We start from the raw sequence: 20,574 nt of genomic DNA on the forward strand, positions 1-20,574 counted from the left end.
TATAATACATGGCCTCTCTGAAAATCAATCAAGTGCTTTTAGGATCAAGTGCAAAATAATAGCAGTGCAAAACAGTTTAAAGATGAAGAAGAAACAGTATTTGATGTTGATGTTATTAGTTCTTAAGAATGAACTGTGTTGTAAGTGGCTGGGTTGATGAGTATTTAAGTCTTCCCACAACCTGATGATTTTCTTTACTTGTCAGAAAAAGGAACAGGTGACATTATTGCTGGACATACCTTTGAAAGCACAAATGCTGCAACAGAAAAAAAGGGGGCTGAGAATATAATTACTGTTCTTTCAGCAGTAGTATATTTTTGAAGAATATGCTCATTTTTTACCTATTGGACTAAATGCTGAATGAGGGGTTTTTTTTTTGGGGGGGGGATCTCTCCATAATTTATTATCCAGGTTTAAATAAAAAACATCAAGAATATTATCTTATCAAAATAACAAGAATATCAAGAGACTGTAGACAGGAACACTGATTAGTGTTCAATAACCACCAAACAGCTGTTTGTATTCTCAATTGACTTATAATAATGAGTTTGGGATTTTCCTATTTGACAGAAAAGAGAGTAAACATTAAAATAGACTAGACATGGAATCTCACCTACCCTTTGTGTTATACATCACCAAGTCAAATATAAAGAAACCAGTAAAAGATATGGTCTTTGATGATGACTGATATGATTAATGGAAACACTCCTATTAGCGATTTAAAAGAAAATTAAAATTGGTGCTAATTGTGCAGAATATTCATTATGCAGTTGGTAGATAACAAAATACTGAGGACACCTGGCTTACAGGTAAAGCTGAGACTCCTTGGCACACCATTCAGGACCCACTCCTGCCCTATGCTCAATTTTCAGCCCCAGCCATAGCTCCTCCAGTAAGAAACCCGGTTCAGTGGCCCCAAGTGTCACGCTTACTTGTCCACCCTGGCTTAGCTTTTCCCATCTGCCTTCCCACTCTCCCCCACCTGAAGAACACGCACCCCTAAACTTACCCGAACCTCCTCAATACAATCTCCCCCCCCCCCCCAGTGGAGTGAGTCCTTCCTTCCCTGGGAGGCCAACAGACATGGCAGCGTAAGCACACTCACATCCACCCTGAAATCCCTACAGGAGTTGGTGCTCCAGCAGGGCAGAGACCATGTTTTCCATATTCACCTTCATCCAAGTGCTCACCTCACCTTAAATACTCGATGAATTAAACGAGCCCTTCTTAGATTTAAGGAAAAATATCAACTCCATGATATTGCAGTGAAAGAAATGTGCCAGTCCTGTGGAATGGCAACAGGACAGGTTTATTCTGATTCTGATAAGGACGGTAAGTTGGAAGGACAATGAGGAAACTCAGGCGTGTGTTTTCTCCCCTGGAATCTGTCCTTTGAGTACATGCGTCTAGGACCCTGCTGCCAGCTCCACTCCGAAGAAGGTACGAAACGGTAAGCTCAAAGTAGAAGGTGTTATTTATAACCCTGTTTCCTGAACTGTCTTCCCCCTGCTAGCAAAATCAATCTCCTAAGAAACTGTTCTGTTGCACAGATCCTGGTGCGCTCCCCCACCCTTTTAGCATCCGTCTTCTGTCAGAATGAACCACTCCCGTCCTTCCTTCAAGTTCCCGCTGCATTAAGCCACTGAAAAGGAACCAGCTTTAGGCCCTGGCCGGTTGGCTCAGCGGTAGAGCGTCGGCCTGGCATGCGGGGGACCCAGGTTCGATTCCCGGCCAGGGCACATAGGAGAAGTGCCCATTTGCTTCTCCATTCCCCCCCCCTCTTCCTCTCTGTCTCTCTCTTCCCCTCCCGCAGCCAGAGGCTCCATTGGAGCGGGGATGACCCGGGCGCTGGGGATGGCTCCTTGGCCTCTGCCCCAGGCGCTAGAGTGGCTCTGGTCGTGGCAGAGCGACGCCCTGGAGGGGCGGAGCATCGCCCGGGCGTGCTGGGTGGATCCCGGTCGGGCGCATGCGGGAGTCTGTCTGACTGTCTCGTCTGTCTGACTGTCTGTCTCTCCCCGTTTCCAGCTTCAGAAAAAAAAAAAAGAAAACAAAACAAAACAAAAAAGGAACCAGCAACCAGCTTTCTCCTAAATCCTGCCGGCCACCCAGGGGATCACTGGGTAAGGACAGGAGCTCCCAGCATGTGAGCTCGGCATCTTCAGACTGACTGTGTTTTTATACTAGATGAAATACAAAAAAGAAAAGAAATTACAGCAACACTGATTCTATCTATGAGGCAACACCAAGGAGAGCATTACACCTTACACTTGTGTTTAGGGGGGGTTGGGGACAAGGGAATAAAGCCAAGCTGGAGGCTACCCAGAAGGCTCACCTCTTCCCTCATTCTTCTCAGGTCACCTAAGCAACTTTCTGTTTCTGGAGGCTGCTAGCCCCATTTTCTTTGCCAAGCTCAAGGGTACTTTGGAATACAGCTTGTATTATTTCTTTTTAGAATAAACAAAAAAAGGACTTAGATGATTATAAAAATCTATTCTGAGATAGAGAGGATATCAAAAATGACCAGCATCCAGACCATCAAGTTTCTAATAGTGGATATTTTTAAAATATTAAACTTTTGTTCTGGAAACTCAGAACTTCAACAGGAATATATGTATGGAAAGAAAACTTTATGTAATAATGTTTTGGGGGTTTTTTTTTTTTTGTATTTTTCTGAAGTTGGAAACGGGGAGGCAGTCAGACAGACTCCCACATGTGCCCGACTGGGATCCACCCAGCATGCCCACCAGGGGGCGATGCTCTGCCCATCTGGGGCGTCGCTCTGTTGCAACCAGGGCCATTCTAGTGCCTGAGGCAGACGCCATGGGGTTTAGAAGACAAAGTTCCTGTAACAATAAACTAAGACAATAAACACATCTAATTCTTGATAGGAACAGACAGGTACAGATTTTTACATGAGCTGGAACATTAGGGAACAGGCAATTGTGTGATTTCACTGAGGAACACAAAAGACCCTTTACTTTAGTGAAATCAGTCAACCTATTTTGTGATCATCCAACAGCAGTGTCCACACAAACAAGTGAAAGGCAAAGCGTGAACAAATTCATGTTTCCCTGGCTGCCTCCTTTATCAGCTGCCCACGCCCCGCCATGCGCCTGCTGGACCTCATTATTCAGCTTACTCTAGGCAGACACTGGCCCCGACCTCAGATAAGAGCCCAGGGTTATGTTCCTGCTCTCACTGCATAGAACCTAGGCTTTTCTAATGTTATATTGTTTTGTGCCCAGTAACACCAGGGACTCAGTACAGACATCATCCAAAGCGGTGCCTTAAAAATGTTTTGAGCCTGACCTGTGGTGGCACAGTGGGATAAAGCGTTGACCTGGAATACTGAGGTTGACGGTTCAAAACCTTGGGCTTGCCTGGTCAAGGCACATATGGGAGTTGATGCTTCCTGCTCCTCCCCCTTCTCTCTCTCTCTCCTCTCTCTCTAAAAATCAATAAATAAAATATTTTTAAAAAAAAGCATCAATCAAAAAAAAAAAAAAATGTTTTGAGCCTGACCAGAGTGGGTGCAGGGGATAGAACACTGATCTAGGACACTGACATCCCAAGCTGGAAACCCCGAGGTTGCTGGCTTGAATGAGGGCTCATCCAACTGCAACTACAATATGATGCTTCTAATCTCTCTCCCTTCCTGTCTTTCTCTCTCTTTCTTTCTCTCTTGCTAAAAAAAACCTAAAAACAAAACAAAAGTTTTGACCACAAACATCAATAAGAAATGAACTCGGCCCTGGCCGGTTGGCTCAGCGGTAGAGCGTCGGCCTAGCGTGCGGAGGACCCGGGTTCGATTCCTGGCCAGGGCACACAGGAGAAGCGCCCATTTGCTTCTCCACCCCTCCGCCGCGCTTTCCCTCTCTGTCTCTCTCTTCCCCTCCCGCAGCCAAGGCTCCATTGGAGCAAAGATGGCCCGGGCGCTGGGGATGGCTCTGTGGCCTCTGCCCCAGGCGCTAGAGTGGCTCTGGTCGCAACATGGCGACGCCCAGGATGGGCAGAGCATCGCCCCCTGGTGGGCAGAGCGTCGCCCCTGGTGGGCGTGCCGGGTGGATCCCGGTTGGGCGCATGCGGGAGTCTGTCTGACTGTCTCTCCCTGTTTCTAGCTTCAGAAAAATGAAAAAAAAAAAAAAAAAAAAAAAGAAATGAACTCACACTGTGAACTCATACATGTAACTGTGCACGCACACTTGTAAACAAGTTACATGGAACAGTATTCACCCTGACTGTGCACAGGAATTCTGACCCCTTTTCTTCCACTCTGTTTCACTTTATTTTTTAATATTTTATTTATTTACTTTAGATAGGGGAGAAAGAGAGAAAGAAAGGGCAGGGGCAGGGAGGAGTGGGAAGCATCAACTTGTAGTAGTTGCTTCTCAGGTATGTGCCTTGATGAGGCAAGCCCAGGGTTTGAACTAGCAACCTCAGTGTTCAAGATCGACGCCCTTATCCACTGAGCCACCACAGGCCAGGCTCTATTCATTTTTTTATTTTTTTTTTATTTTATTTTTTATTTTTTTCCTTTTCATTTTTCTGAAGCTGGAAACAGGGAGAGACAGTCAGACAGACTCCCGCATGCGCCCGACCGGGATCCACCTGGCACGCCCACCAGGGGCAACGCTCTGCCCACCAGGGGGCGATGCTCTGCCCATCCTGGGCATCGCCATGTTGCGACCAGAGCCACTCTAGCGCCTGAGGCAGAGGCCACAGAGCCATCCCCAGCGCCCGGGCCATCTTTGCTCCAATGGAGCCTTGGCTGCGGGAGGGGAAGAGAGAGACAGAGAGGAAAGCGCGGCAGAGGGGTGGAGAAGCAAATGGGCGCTTCTCCTGTGTGCCCTGGCCAGGAATCGAACCCGGGTCCTCCACACGCTAGGCCGACGCTCTACCGCTGAGCCAACCGGCCAGGGCTATTCATTTTTTTAAATGCTCGTTTTTATGCCCTAAATTGACTTCACAATCCATTAGTGAGTCCAGACGCGCAGTTTAAAATACAATGACGTACAACACATTGTGAGGCATGTAACTATATTTAAGTTCATCAATTTGAAATGGTAAAATTCTAAGAAACAAATATAAATTTCAGTAGCAATAGCAAAAAGATTTCTTTTTCCTGGAACACACAAAATGAGAAATGTTGAAAATGATTCTGAAGATTTGGTGGATATCTGAGTGATGACCAGGGGGAGCAGATACACGTGGGGTGAAGTGTGTCAGAGGCCCACACGCGGAGTGAGGGAACTTACCAGAGCTCAGCCTACCTGCACAGCGGCAATGGGGATGTGACATCAACGCTGTGATGCTACCTCATATTCCTTTCGCTGAAAGAAATGATTAAAAGACTCTTGGGGTTGGGAAGAACTGTAATGTCAAAGTCTATTTTCTCCTGCCAGATAACAAGTCAATCAGCATTTCCTTCGAAAATCTGAGCACTGACTTTGTCCCTATCCAAGAGTTAACTTTAATTAGAAGTAGGTTTAAAAAAAAAAGACTCACTAAATCATTGTTGTTTCCTTTGTCTTTTTTTAAAAACAATTATTAGAATTTTATTGGCCAAGGGAGAACAACTGGAAGAGAAATAACGAACAAAAAATACATCTTAAGAATCCTTAAGTACATCAACTATTTATAATTTAAGTTTCATATTTTAAAAGACCACTATCCATCAATTCATGAAATGGACCAACTTATGTCACAGGCCCACTTGTCAACTAAATTAATGTCCACTGTCCTTTGGCTCAGAAGACTGTCCTTTGCATCTGACGATGGTTTCTGTAATAGCATCAGGAAGGATGCTGTTCTGTCGTTCAAGGTTAACCCCTTAAAAGTTAACACAGCTCTGGAGGCAGGTGCTTTTTTCCAAGAAAACTTCCACTTGGCTACACAGCTCTGCACACCTGCCCTCATCCACCTCCAGTGATATCATCACACCAACCGCCAAACTGCAGAGAGGGCCAAGGCTCACGCAGCTGCTGCTGTGCAGTGTGTGAGGGGACATCCTCAGTCTGGGGAGGAACGGGCTCTGCAGCCTCTCCCCCAGCAGGCAGCTTGTCACCCGGCACTTGTGGGGTCCTCTGGGATCTCCGACGATTCCCACGGTCTGTACATTCAGAAAGTACTCTCAAGCAAGCAGTGACACCCACACCCGGTGGGGCACACCTCCTGGGTCCGAAACCACTCCATCATGTGGCTGGTGTGTCCCCCATGCCCGCAGGTCAGGCAGAAATTGGACGATCCTCGAACTGCCACGTGACAGATGGCACACTGGAACGTGAAGCCTTTGCAGAGGGTGCACTGCGTGCCCCGGACCTCGCTCCGGCAGTGGCTGCAGTACACGCCAAACTCTGAAAACGTCGGAGACGGCCAAACAAGAGACATCATGAGTGCGGTTCTGCAGAAGCAAACTGGCACTGTGAGCTAAGGGAGATGAACACATCTTAGGGCTCTGTAGGATCCTATTACACCAATGGTTTTCAATTTTCTTTTTTTAAACAGCAGAACCCCTTCTTTTACCATCTCAGTGAGTATTATAAAGAGGAGCTGCTGTCACTGCCATGGCCAGGTGTGGGCAAGGGGAACGGCAGGCGCCGGCTCTCATAGGTCCTGGTCAAACCCTCAGCACCTGCAACAGTGGTGGCAGCTGCGTCTCACTCCTCTTCCCACCCCCAACAGCCGCAGGGCCCGACACACAGAAGTGATAAACAAATTTGCTGAGAGAACTGAAGGGCTCAGTAAATACTCAGGTGACGGCTGACTGGTCTTATGATCAGCAGCAGGTCAGGACACTGCAGTGCTGCCCGGCTGTGTCACCACCCCACTGCTGAGGGGATGTCAGGACCGCTCTGCTATGACTCGTCCCCAGTCTCCTGGAAGAGACCCAAGCGCTAATTCCACCGTCCACCCATCCCAGTCTGCCTGAGCCAGGACCCTGAGTCCAGACGGCCTGTGTTCACTGCCCCTGTGCCTGCTCAGTCCCTGCTGGTCTGGAGAGCCTTCCTCCTCCCTGCTGGGCCTGCCACTGGGCCACCTCCAGCATCGACCTTCCCACGTGCTCTACAGACTCTTCTCAGAAGGAGAGGGGGAGGGAGACTGTGCTGCCCCCATACTGTCTGTCACCTTTCCTCCTGAGGCCAATGCCATCTGGCTTCTCCAGCCTCCCCTCTTTTTCTTGTCTGTCATCTACTGACAGTCTGGACACACACATCCAAACACTGAAGACACTGCTCTCGGGTCCCAATCTCTCCACCCCAATTCTTGGCATGATCCTTAGTGTCTTCAAAATCCACGCCACCAACCCTCCGCATACCTGACCTCTCAGGACACTGTCCTCTCCTCTCCCGTCTACCACCTCCACTTTCCCTTGCGTCCCACCAGCTCCCTCAGCTGCAGTTTCCCCTTAGGTCAGTCTGAATTACATGGCCCAACTTCATAATCACTTTTTGGCAAATATTCTCAACTCCTTTGTCCTTCTCTCCTTCCACGGTACCGCCTGGCAAACCTCAAATCTGGCTGACCCCGTCCCCCGCCCAGGCCGTGTCTGCCCCGGAGCGGCCCTGGGAGAAGGCCCACTGTCATGAGTCTCACAGCGCCGGGCAGCGGTCTGACTCTGCTTCTCTTCCACTCCCAGACAGCTACTTCATACCTCGGCCACCTCCCAAAAACACTTCCCTCACACCTTTGCTCTCCTCTTTCGCCTGATGGCTTCTTCTCTCACTTCCCTGAGAAAACAAAACCCTCCCGAGAGAGGCCCCTTCAGCCCTCTGTCACCAAACCTTCAAGACTCCCTAGGTTCGTTCTCTTGTCCTACTTCTTATAACAGAGGAAGGGTCCTTTCTTCTAACACAGATAGTTCCTCTGCTTCCTGACAATTGGCAGGCATTTAAAAAGTACCAATAAATACTTTTTAAATATACAGTAACTTCAGGAAAATTTTTATGGCAGTTCTATTTTAAAACAAATCGTGAGCCAAATTAGAGTGGTTTGATAATTTTGGTTTAAAAAAGTTATGCCGTCTCTTTCTAAGCAGAACTTTCTCTCTATATATACTTTATAACTTTTTTATTTATTGAGTTGAAAGAGAGAAACATCAATCTATTACTGTATGCGCCCTGACCAAGGACTGAACCTACAACCTTTGTGTATTGTGACGATGCTCCAATCAACTGAGCTATCCGGCCAGGGCAGCTGAACTTTTTTTTTTTTTTTTTTTTTTTTTGTATTTTTCTGAAGCTGGAAACGGGGAGAGACAGTCAGACAGACTCCCGCATGCGCCCGACCGGGATCCACCCGGCAAGCCCACCAGGGGTGATGCTCTGCCCCTCCGGGGCGTCGCTCTGCCGAGACCAGAGCCACTCTAACGCTTGGGGCAGAGGCCAAGGAGCCATCCCTAGCGCCCGGGCCATCTTTGCTCCAATGGAGCCTTGGCTGCGGGAGGGGAAGAGAGAGACAAGAGAGGAAGGAGGGGGGGGGGTGGAGAAGCAAACGGGCGCTTCTCCTATGTGCCCTGGCCGGGAATCGAACCCGGGTCCCCCACATGCCAGGCCGACGCTCTACCGCTGAGCCAACCGGCCAGGGCCAGCTGAACTTTTTATATTGTGCAAGACTTCAGTTTATATTCTCATGAAAAGCCTAATTAGTTTAAATTTTTTACTTTTCTTTCCTGGTTTTGTTTGATAAGAGTCAACATTTAAAATTATGAAGATATAAAAACTGTGTATTCAAGCAAATGGAATTACAATAACAAAATTAAAAAGGGTTGTTCTTCGGCACTTGACATAACTGTAAATGTAAACTTAATTATTTTCTATCTCTATCTGAGTAAAATCATCAAGATGTCAGTTCGCTGAAAAGTACAACCTTTCATTAGTAATTATGTTTCTCTCTAGTGTGTCAGCTTAAACATAACTTCTAACATCCTTATTAACTTTAAGACCTTGAACTAATATTTCACTTAGTTAATTAATGAATAATCTTTGGGGAATAAACACTTTCTAAGTGGATATAAATTCACAAAGGTAGGAAATTTAAAAACACTAAGTCACTGAGCATAATTGTAATATTTGTATCTTGCCTCTTAGTGTTACACGTAACGGAATGGCCACTAGCGAACAGCTGAGAAGGGTGTGTGGACTTTGGGCCGTGCCACTGTACATGTTACCCTTCTCCAGTTTAGGAGACACAAAGGGTCATGGAGAGTGCTCAAAAATCACAAAGTGCCCTGCTGGTTGGCTCAGTGGTGGAGCGTCGGCCTGGTGTGCAAGGGGTCCCGGGTTCGATTCCCGGCCAGGGCACACAGGAGAAGCGCCCATCTGCTTCTCCACCCCTCCCCCTCTCCTTCCTCTCTGTCTCTCTCCTCCCCTCCCGCAGCCAAGGCTCCATTGGAGCAAAGTTGGCCCGGGCACTGAGGATGGCTCCTTGGCCTCTGCCCCAGGCGCTAGAGTGGCCCTGGTGGGCAGAGCGTCGCCCCTGGTGGGCGTGCCGGGTGGATCCCGGTCGGACGCATGCGGGAGTCTGTCTGACTGTCTCTCCCCATTTCCAGCTTCGGAAAAATACAAAAAAAAAAAAAAATCACAAAGCTGTCATGGTGTCTTTAAAAGCACACTGATGAGCTTGAGGATCTGAGGGAAGAAGGCATAAAACCACAGGTACAGGTGAAACAGATCACCCTAGGCTCATAACAGACAGAACTAGAGGGCAGTAAAAACGCTCTGGCACAGAGAACAAGCACAGGATGGTTCCTGAGGCCTTAGGAAACCTCCAGGAGGAAGCCAACTCCAAAGGTTTAGTGTCATGTAATTCCATCTTGTTAATTATACAGAAGAGTTGTGTGTCTTCAAAAAGGGGGAAGATTTATACAATATGAAGAGAAACAAAAGTATGTGTGTGTATTCATTAACATCACCTATTATACAAATGTAAATAAAACCACCTAAATAAACAAGACAATTAATTAATCAATCCTCTGCTCAGCCATCACAACTGAGCCACATACCACAACGGAGAAACAAGGACAAAAATCACCTGATTTCCAGAGAGTTTGAGAATACTGTCTAGCATTGTCCCCTCAAGATAAATGAAGATTTGGGTCCTTTCTATAAGTATTTAACCTCCTAAATGAAAACAACTTTGCCCCTCAAATTTGCTGCCTATACAAGATGACCCTACAGATGTGATAACCACGAGAGGAAATTGCCAGCTTCCCATCCCAAGGAGACCAAAAGGACCCTGGTGACCTTGTCTTTTCCTTCAACAAGTGCTATTTCCTGTGTTTGGGCAGTCCGACTCTTCCAAAGAGTAAAAACTTTAAGGATGAAATATTTTTCTTAACGCTTTTATCTGCGAATCTGTCTTTCACAGACCCCTCCCCCTTTCTGAAATCTTATAATAATGTTTGTTATAGTATTAGGGCATATTATTCATTTCTGAATAACACTTAAGTCTCCACAAGCTTATGTTTCATCCCTCTGACTGGGTTATAGGCACCCATTCCCCAAAACCCTGCCTCATAGTTCTCTGTACAGCCCACAGAACGCAGCATGATGCTTTATAGCAGCAGATGCCACTAAGAGTTTAGCTGATTGGTGCATCAGTTACATATCTCTGTGATTCATATATTTTCCTGAAAACTAATTTTAAAAGACAAAATTTCTCTGGGCCATCATTAATCTCTCCCTGATATACTTTCATGCATTTGGATGCTCTGAAAAATATACTGCCCACATAGCCATTTCTTCAAGTACACACACCAGAATAATCCATGCTAAAATAATCCCTGCTATTCAATACTACATCTATGTATTACTCTTTTTTCACTTGTTTTTAAGTTGAAACTATATACATTTGTACAACATTAAGAGTCAAATATTCTGTCTACGGCCATACCACCCTGAACGCGCCCGATCTCGTCTGATCTCAGAAGCTAAGCAGGGTCGGGCCTGGTTAGTACTTGGATGGGAAAAAAAAGAGTCAAATATTCTATACTGTTGTCTTACCAGAAAAAGCATTCCCTCTACCCCCATCACTCCCGAGGAAAATCCTTCCAACCCATTTAACTGTTTCTTTTGTTTTTACCTCCTTACCTTTGAACAGTATGTTTATAATGCTATTTAACTTTCATGTTTAAGCATTATCTACTGACTTTCCGCAGTGGAAGGTCTCTCGCTCCCCAACCACACACATATACCGCCTGTCCCTCATCTTCCCCAGACAGTTCTATCACCATGCGGTTGGATCATTATTCTGTTTTTGCATTATTCATCTAGGTAAACATCAGTCAAGCCACATACCATGACAACATTTCCTTTCTTGCACATTTTGTTTTTCAAAAACTGTCTTGTTTTATTCATTTGCTTAGTTTGCTATTATGTACTTATCAATAATTCATCTCTAAACTCTCCCTTAAATATCTGATCTTCTATAAATACACTGAACACTGAACTACACTAGATATATTTTCACTTTTCTTGGCGACAACACCCCGGAAGCTCCACCCTGGGCGGGTCTACCTCCAGGTCTGCCATGTAGATTTCCCTTCTCTGCATTCCGACTCCCTGGTCTCTTGGATTGAATCTATTCCTCCTCCTTTAATAGGCTGAGCATTCACCTTCACACTGATGGATAATTTAGGTGCAGAATCTTAGGTTAGAAATCATTTTGTTGAGAATTCTGAAGGTACTGCAGCATTGTGGTCTAGTTTCCAGTACCTAGTTCACTGCCCCTGAGAAGTGTCGCTTGTATGTCACCTGTTCTCTCTCTCTGGAAGCTCCCGGGTCTCCTCTTTATTTTCTGCCTTTCTTCATTCATTATGCCGGGTGCTTGGCATAACGGGGTAGAGCAAGGGTAGGAACTCGCTCTGAACACTAGCAGCAGGGACCTGGGACCCAACAGAGGCCATCAAACGATACTACAGCTTTTAGCCTCACCTCCGTGCCACTTCCAGACGTACCGGGCACCACGAATTCCAACCAACTCTCAATTATCTTCCAGTCTTTTCTGTCTTAGAATATGGCACCACTATCTACCCAGCTGCTTAAGTTGAACACCTAGGAGTCATCCAAGCTTTGTCTCTTTTCCTCCATCCCACATCCAATTTGTCACAATGAGTCTCCCTCTAACATTTATTTTCAATTCCTCCATCTCTCCCCACTGCCACTGACCTCCCCTTGCCCAGGCCGTCAGTCTCTCTTTGACCACTGACAGTCTTCAAAGAGCCCTCCCACCTCTGTCTCTGCTCCACCAACCCTTTCGTCCTGTAACAGCCAACATGATCCTCTTATAATGGAAACAAGAGCAAGTAACTTACTTCTTAATGCCCTTTGAAGCTTACCATTGGACTTAGAATACAATCCAAATTCTTCATGTACAAGTTCATAGTTCTGCTACTCATCTTATTTTGTATGTAAATATAATATAGATTATAATACAGTGGTACCTTGAGATACGAACAGACCAACGTACGAATTTTTTTTTAAGATAAGAGCTGTGACTCAGTTTGTATTTTTGTTCGAGATCCGAGCGAAATTCTGAGATACAAGTCATGATTCGGGAAGCTGTTGCTAATTGGCGCACGGGTCCAGTATCGGCAGTTAGATATATGAGTTGACTGACTTACGAGCTCAGTTACAGAACGAATTAAATTCGTATCTCAAGGTACCACTGTACTATCAAATTATCTTTTCTATTTGAATTTTATACCACTCTTCTCAATCGTTATGGTCTAGCCACACTGGGCTTCCTTCACTTATGCAAAATGAGCAGTCATCTCCCCACAGGCATGCTCCATCTGCACGGGAGCTCCTCCTGCTGCCCTCAGCACGGCGGCTCCTGACCTCAGACCTCAGACAGGACTCATAACCCACCTCCACACAGCTGCTAAAACCCCCCCTCCCTGCTCTCCTGGCCCCATCATCCCTTTTGTTTGCTATTAATACTGATCACAGTTTTTAATTACTTAATTTTTCTTCCCCACTTGTCTGTGAGTTTCATGAGGAGAAGAAATGTATTAGCTCTGTGCCTAAGAGTTTCATAGATAACTAGCTGAATAAATGAATAAACATTCCAACTTCCATTCAATATCTGAGTATTGTGTATAAAACTACTTCAATTACAATAAATATGTACTGTTGTCATGAAATGTAAAGGTTTTCAGAAGCTTAAAAGAAACTCAGAATACCTCAGAAATTTCTGCTTAAAAATGAGACACCAAAACTTCATCCCAAGTCTTACGTGATGGGTAAGTTAAATGACAGCGGCTTTCAGACAAGGACAGTAAAGAAACAAACGCATGCTCACCAATCCCTTTGTGGGGATCAGGGGGACAGGACACAAACTTCAGCACTTCAGCTCGCTTCTCTCTCAGACCCCAGCGATAGAGGATTTCCCCATAGCACTTCTTAAAGTCATCAAACTGCTGGGTATTGGCAGGATCCAGAAGCCTGGACAAAATTCAAAAGATTCCCTGTCAGTTCCTTTAAGAAAAAACCAGCTTAACAGCAAATGGCACTTTACATACTTTTGTGAATGCAAGAGTCCTGGTTTGGGAGAATCTAAGCACTATGAAACTACAGCTCTCACCTGGGAAGGTCATTACCTTTTATTTTTATCATGCTGGTCACGTTCCCGCTCACGAGGATCGCTGTAGGTCAGACTCCCAAAGCGGATTTCTTCTGGTGAAGACTCTCCCCAGGGTGAAGATATGTGTTCTATCTCTCTCCCTGCTAGAGAAAATCAAAAGGGAAGGGAAGATGGAAATCAGGAAGGCAGGGAAAATATCTAAAAGCTCTCATAAAGTCGTGTGTGTCCAGCTTATTCACCAAGAGAAAAGTAAGCTAAGGTGAAGATACATAAGTTGAGACATATAACACAAAAGAATTCTTTCCTAGCCTTGCCTTTTTTCCCCTTTTTTAAAGGGTGGGGGGAGGCAGACAGGGACAGACAGGAAGAGAAATGAGAAGTTTCAATTCTTTGTTTTGGCACCTTAGTTGCTCATTGATTGCTTTCTCTTATATGCCTTGACCAGGGGGCTCCAGCAGAGTGAGTAACCCCTTGTTCAAGCCAGCGACCCTGTACTCAAGCCAGTGACTTTGGGCTTCAAGCCAGTGACCTTTGGGCTCAAGCCAGCAACCTTGGGGTTTCGAACCTGGATCCTCAGTGTCCCAGGACGACACTCTATACACTGTGCCACCTTCTGGTCAGACTAGCCTTACCTTTTTGTCTAGGTATTTATTATTAAAATAACCTGATAATTAAGTACACATATGTATAATGATTAAGCAAGTATAGTGATATAGTAACATATTAGACAGTCATTATTTAAAGACTTTTCTAAATGATATGAGAAAACACTCATGATAATGAAAGCAGAACACAAAATCTCATATCCAGAATGAACCCACCTACATTTTACATACATGAAGATTGGAAGAAAATGCTCTGGAACATTAACAGATGTTATTTCCAGGTAAGGCAATCAATGATTACTATTTATTCTCTTTTTTTCTTTTTCTGAAGTTAGAAGCGGGGAGGCAGTCAGACCCCCGCATGCACCCGACAGGGATCCATCCGGCACGCCCACCGGGCAACGCTCTGCCCATTTGGGGAGTTGCTCTATTGTGGTCGGAGCCTAATTCTAGAGCCTGAGGCAAAGGCCATGGAGCCATCCTCAGTGCCCTGGCCAGCTTTGCTCTAGTGGAGCCTTGGCTGTGGGAGGGGAAGAGATAGAGAGGGAAGAGAGAGATAGAGAGGAAAGAGAGGGATAAGGGTGGAGAAGCAGATGGGTGCTTCTCCTGTGTGCCCTGACCAGGAATCGAACCTGGGACTTCTACATGCCAGGCCAATGCTGTACCACTGAGCCAACCAACCAGGGCCTATTTATTCTCTTAATATTTCTTGCTGTATTTTTTCCTTCATTGTACATATATTACTTTTATAATCAAGAAAATTAAGATCATCTTTAAAAAGAAACTGTAAAAATCCAGAAAACACAGATACTCATTATAGAGATCTTTCTGGCCAGCCAGAACAGGGTCAGCTTTTTTTCTCTACATTCAAAGAGATGCGTGTAGGAAGTGGCAGGTGACCGTGGAATGGGCATGTGTGATGGAAGAAGGGCAGGGTTAGGTCCTTCTTTGGGGGTGAACACTGGGAAGTCTGTCAGTTTCTCAGGGTCACAGAATGTGAAGCAACCCAGAAAGGCACAAAGACCTTCCAAAAACTGACCTGCTCAAACGTGAAAGTCCATGACTTGCTGACTACAGTATCACACCATCATACTAAATTTAAAGAAAAATTAGAAACAAAGAAAAATATGGGGACTATTCATCAACTAAAGATTACATATTATTAACAATTCAGAAGTATGCTTTTAGAGAACCAAACACACAGGGGAGCCAAGTCGGTTCTGTACCAACCTATGTTCCAGCCACCAGTGTTGAGTCCCGGGTCCGACATGCTTGAGCAGGAACCAGAGGAGGTAAAGCTGGGCTGCAGAACAAATAGAAGCAGCGTAGGAATACCATGCCTCATGAAAATTTACCCTTAGGAAAAGTCAGATACAAACCAGAAAACCACAAGCTTACATATCGACTGTGGGATACCACAAGATTAGTTGAACGACTGGGAAAAGGCCCGAAAGGGTTTGGTATTCCTTGAGGCCGAGACTGGGCTTCAAACACACTGCAGAGCATAGCCAATGTCTGGACATCCCGGAGTTGGCAGTAATGAGCCAACCTGGAGAAAAAGTGAGAGGAGAGAAAACAAGTCAAAAGAAAAGATAAAGGAAGGATACCATCACAATCATGGTGGGTAGAGAAGGGAAGAAAGGATGCTTAATTCTTCCTAAAAACCTCTGTCAGGTACAGATTCAGAGGCTTGATCTACTTTGAGTCCAGCTACATTTGCTTTGGAATACAATATATCAAAGCATTACAAATGACCTAGAAAACTAATCTGAAAGCTTCTGGTTGGCATTAGGAATGGGCTCAGGCTTGAACAAGGCTTCTCTAACTAAGCAGACTAACATCTGAGTGAGGCCATACACACATACACACTCCTAACCCCAAGGCAGAATCACACTACTTTCTGGAAGGTTCCTCTAAACTTCATTCAGGTAACCTAATGCTACAGGAAGGTGCTCAGAGAACACTGTCCGACAACAGTATGGTGTGCAGGCAACAGACTCTGGAGGTAGAATCAGAATATAAGCTATTAAATAAGAACAATAAGGAATAGTTTTACCTTCTAGGTACTCATATCCCCTTTGCTCCTTTTATGACCATTATGCTAGAATGTGAGGTAGGGACGTGAGGGACTTGGTCTTTGAGATGGAATAATATTGATACTTTCCTTCCAAGCAATGTCTAACATTGTTTAAGGTGCTTTTACACTCGCTATCTTATGCGAGCCTTACATGAAGCGTGTAGAATGGCAATCATCATCCCTGCGCTGCTCTGAGGCAACAGAAGTGTGAGCACATGTCCCATGTCTGGCTTCAACCAGGAAGTAAGGCAGAGCTTTCTATTTCTCTGTCAGGACCTGGGCCTCACTGTTACGGAGATTCAGGTGGCTTACCTGGTCATAAATCATTCTGCACATTACATTTCCAGTGTGTCATAGTTCAGGGCAATAAATCAAATACAAATTCAATGTTTTCATAAAATGTCTAATAGGGTGAAAGTTTCATGGCCTTTGGAAAACAGGAAAGCCAAAACACAATTCCCTAATCTGCTCTCTGGGATAAAACTCTACAGCACCCAAGAAATTTACCATCTTAAGAGCTCAGACTCTTCTGTTCAGACTGATGTGACTTATGGGATAAACTATAAAAAGGACACATGAGTCTCAAATCCTTGTTATAGATGACAAACATATAGTTCCTTCACTACGAAAGGTTGGATGGCACGGAAATTAAGTTATTGCAGCACAAAAAGGAAGGCTCTCACTTCCACCTCTCATTTTTCAGGCCTCCGCACTTTTCTCTTCAGACAATAACCTTGAAAGTGTTGACAGACCGAAAATTCATATCACTCATTTTCCGCACTTTTAGCTCTCAAAACCTACAGTGACTCCAGCAGCTGTCGCCCAAATGGATGTCGAGCCCAGGGTATTTCCAAATCTGGATCGGACTTCGGACCAAGGCAAAGATCTGTAGCTACTGTAGCCAGCGACCAAACCTGGACAAATCAAACAGGAACACCCAAACTCAGACGGTGAGGTCAGGAGCAGGAAGCACGAGAGAACCCCTCCTCTCCTCCACATACATCCCGCCCTTGCTGCTCTGAGAGCTGCAAAGCTGAGAGCTTACTGAAACGCAGAATCTAAGGCCCTGGCTGGTTAGCTCATTTGGTTAGAGTGCTGTCCCGATATGCAGAGTTTGCCAGGTGGATCCTAGTCTGGACGCAAGTGGGAGTCTATCTCACTATCTCTCCTCCTCTCACTTAAAAAGTAATAATAATGTCCATTAAGTGTCTATGAAACCCAAGATCTAGCACATGTTAAATATATCATTGTACCATCAACAGAGCCCATTCCCTCCATACCTTAAAAATGGAATATGCTTTCTTAGTAGCATCACATTAGTGTAAACTACAAACTGGAATACACTATACTAAACTCTGAGAAACTCAAAAAGAAGAAGTAAAGACTTTAAATCAAGAAGTTTAAAATATAAGAAAAAAGAACAAGCAAATAAAAATACTGAAAAACAGGCAGAGAAACACATCAAATATGTAAAAACTCAATTTAATTATTTGTCACCAATATAGTTAAGTAATGCATAGAGTATTAGTTCAAATGAGAACCTTGAAGTTACTTTCATCTCTACTATCAATGACCTGCTGCGTGGTTGCTGAAAGGGGCAAGACAGGACGTTTACTATCCTGGCTAACAACTTAGGCATGTTATTTCCTCACTTATAATACACATTTCCTAATAGTTTCAACAGAAACAGTTGACACTTAGGCTTATTTCTGTAACTCTTTTTTTTTTTTTTTTAAGTGAGAGGAGGGGTGATAGAGACAGACTCCCACCTGCGCCCAAATGGGATCCACCCGGCAACCCTGTGTAAGGCCGATGCTCAAATCAACTGAGCTATCCTCAGTGCCTGAGGCCAATACTCAGACTAATGAGCTATCCTCAGTGCCCGGGGCCAACGCTCAAACCAATCAAGCCACTGGCTGTGGGAGGAAAAGAGCAGCAAATGGTTGCTTCTCATGTGTGCCCTGATTGAGGATTGAAGCCAGGACATCTGCACACCGGGCTGACGCTCTATCCACTGAGCCAACCAGTCAGGGCCTATTTCTGCAAATCTTTCCAAAATAGTAGGCACATTATCTTCAACATGTGCATAATGAATACAACATTTTTTTCAAGCACTTGCACTGATCGTTTCTGTCCATTAAACAGTACCATACCACAAATAATGATAATTGCAAGAACGGCAACAGTAATTGCACCATATACTGGATAGTTACCGTAGGTATGGGAATTTTATATGTAGTACTTATTTATCTCTCATAAGGATCTTAGAAATATTGTTCCTACTTTATAGTCAAGGAAACTGAGGTTCAGAAGGATGAGGTAGCTGCCTAGGGTCACACAACAAAAGGACAGAGCCCAGATTTAAACTTGGATCTGTCAAAACACAAAGGACGGTTCTTTCCACTTCACCTTGGACTAGCCTGACCCTCCAAATATAAATAAATTTAAAAAAACACTTTAAAAAGTAATTTTTCCTTGGAGAATATTTTTCAGAACATAAACACAGGATTTGCCTTGGCATTGCACTTACAATATGGGTTGGTTACTCTTCTAACCAACCCATGAGGTAATTATTCTTCTAGTTCCCATAATATAATAATGAATAAATAATAATACAAGAGTAAACTCTGTTTTGCATACTTACAACTGTAAACCTGCTGTTGCCCACCCTGTATATCGGGGCTGAGAGAGTCTGAAATAACTTGCCCAGGAATACAGCACTAGGGTGCTGAGTGGACCTATGCATCCTGTTACACCATTCACAGTATTTCCACTACTTTATTTTGCTTCTGAGTATTCACAGGACTTTAGGTGGCTGAGGCCTTAAAGAAATAGTTATATTCATGACTTTAAATTTCACCTAATAGGGTTTGGGCAAAAACTTGACAGTATTTATTAGGAGACAAGTAGAAATCCTAGGAAACTTTTTTCTTTTAATTTTTCTTTTTTTATCCTAGGGATTTTTTAATCAAATAGAAATCAAGAGAAGGCCATAGCTCAGGTCGTTTGGAGGGTTATAAGGGAAAAAAACTGAGTGGACAGACAGAATAGCAGCTAGTAGCTTACATCGCTCAATCTGATCCTCGCACTAAAGAATAAAGGATGCAATAGAGACAGAGGAGATTAGTGGCTGCCTAGGGCTGGGTGGGGTAAGAAGGATTGAGAGCTAAGGGGCGTGGGCTTTCTTTTTAAGGTAAAGAAAATGTCAAAGTATTTGTGGTGATGGTGGCACAACTCTGTGAATATACTAATAGCCCCTAGATTGTGCATTTTATAATAGTCCTTTTTTTTTTTTACAATTTATTTATTTATTTTTACATTTTATTTATTCATTTTTTTACACTTGATCTTAGCCAAAAGGCCGAGAAGCGATTATTCATTTTTTTAGAGAGAGGAGACACAAAGAGAGAAAGAGACAGACAGAGAGAGGAAAGAGAGAGAACAGAGGGAGGAGCAGAAAGCATCAACTCCCATATGTGCCTTGACCAGGCAAGCCCGGGGTTTTGAACCGGCGATCTCAGTGTTCCAGGTTGACGCTTTCACCCACTGCACCACCGCAGGTCAGGCAGATTGTGCATTTTAAATGGCTGAAGTGCATGGTGAATGAACTATATCTCAATAAAGCTGTTGAAAACCAACATAGGAGCACCTTGTTTTAATACACTGAGGCGTTCCTGCAAAAATGAAGATTTAAATTTTTGTCAGATCACATCATATTTTAACTGAACATGTCTATTCTAAAAGAATGTTTTTGTAATGAAATGAAGACATACAGAATAAATTTTTCTGTTATGAAATGCAGCATTTTTTAAAGTAAAAAAAAACAGAACTGAGAGTACAAATGGTAAAGATACAGATACCCAAATTTAGGTGGGTAACAATCACCATGGTACTAAAATAGAAGAGATGAAATAACAAATACTTAGTAAGTGCTTTAGGGTCCTCTCAATCAAGCACAGATAAGAAAAGTACCTAAGAGATTTAGAAAGCTGCTCTAGCCCTGCAGTTTGGCAAAGAAAATGGGAGAGGACCTGCAAAATAGTGGACACATCTTGAAATGTCACTAAACCACTGTATAAAGTGAAAACAACTGCTCAAAAGGAAAAACCCAGCTCTCCACCAAAAAAGATGAACAATACCTGGACAAGATCCTTCCTTCCAACAAGCAAGGCAGAAGTGGCATTCTTCTGACACGTTTCTTGAATATCATTTACATTTAATCTGAAATTTTAAAAGAATTAAAAATTTTCTTTCTAGTTAATTTTTTTTTTTCGTATTTTTCTGAAGTTGGAAACAGGGAGGCAGTCAGAC

The 20,574-nt window shown here is 44.2% G+C and overlaps 1 protein-coding gene across 2 annotated transcripts in view; it reads right to left on the bottom strand.

The window, feature by feature from the left end:
* Nucleotides 1-5,526: 5,526 nt before the first annotated feature.
* The window catches only part of WDR59 (WD repeat domain 59), a 96,426-nt gene continuing 81,378 nt past the window's right edge, over nucleotides 5,527-20,574 (bottom strand). For both annotated transcript variants that reach the window (XM_066349416.1, XM_066349414.1), the window contains 7 exons: nucleotides 20,403-20,484; nucleotides 17,065-17,177; nucleotides 15,585-15,735; nucleotides 15,417-15,489; nucleotides 13,598-13,724; nucleotides 13,300-13,442; nucleotides 5,527-6,353 (listed from right to left, as the gene is read on the bottom strand). In XM_066349416.1, the coding sequence (XP_066205513.1) occupies nucleotides 6,118-6,353; nucleotides 13,300-13,442; nucleotides 13,598-13,724; nucleotides 15,417-15,489; nucleotides 15,585-15,735; nucleotides 17,065-17,177; nucleotides 20,403-20,484 (925 nt within the window). In that variant the 3' untranslated portion in view covers nucleotides 5,527-6,117. The remainder of the gene's footprint in view (nucleotides 6,354-13,299; nucleotides 13,443-13,597; nucleotides 13,725-15,416; nucleotides 15,490-15,584; nucleotides 15,736-17,064; nucleotides 17,178-20,402; nucleotides 20,485-20,574) is intronic.

Source organism: Saccopteryx leptura, chromosome 9 (genome assembly GCF_036850995.1).
Source record: "Saccopteryx leptura isolate mSacLep1 chromosome 9, mSacLep1_pri_phased_curated, whole genome shotgun sequence".
Lineage (NCBI taxonomy): Eukaryota > Metazoa > Chordata > Mammalia > Chiroptera > Emballonuridae > Saccopteryx > Saccopteryx leptura.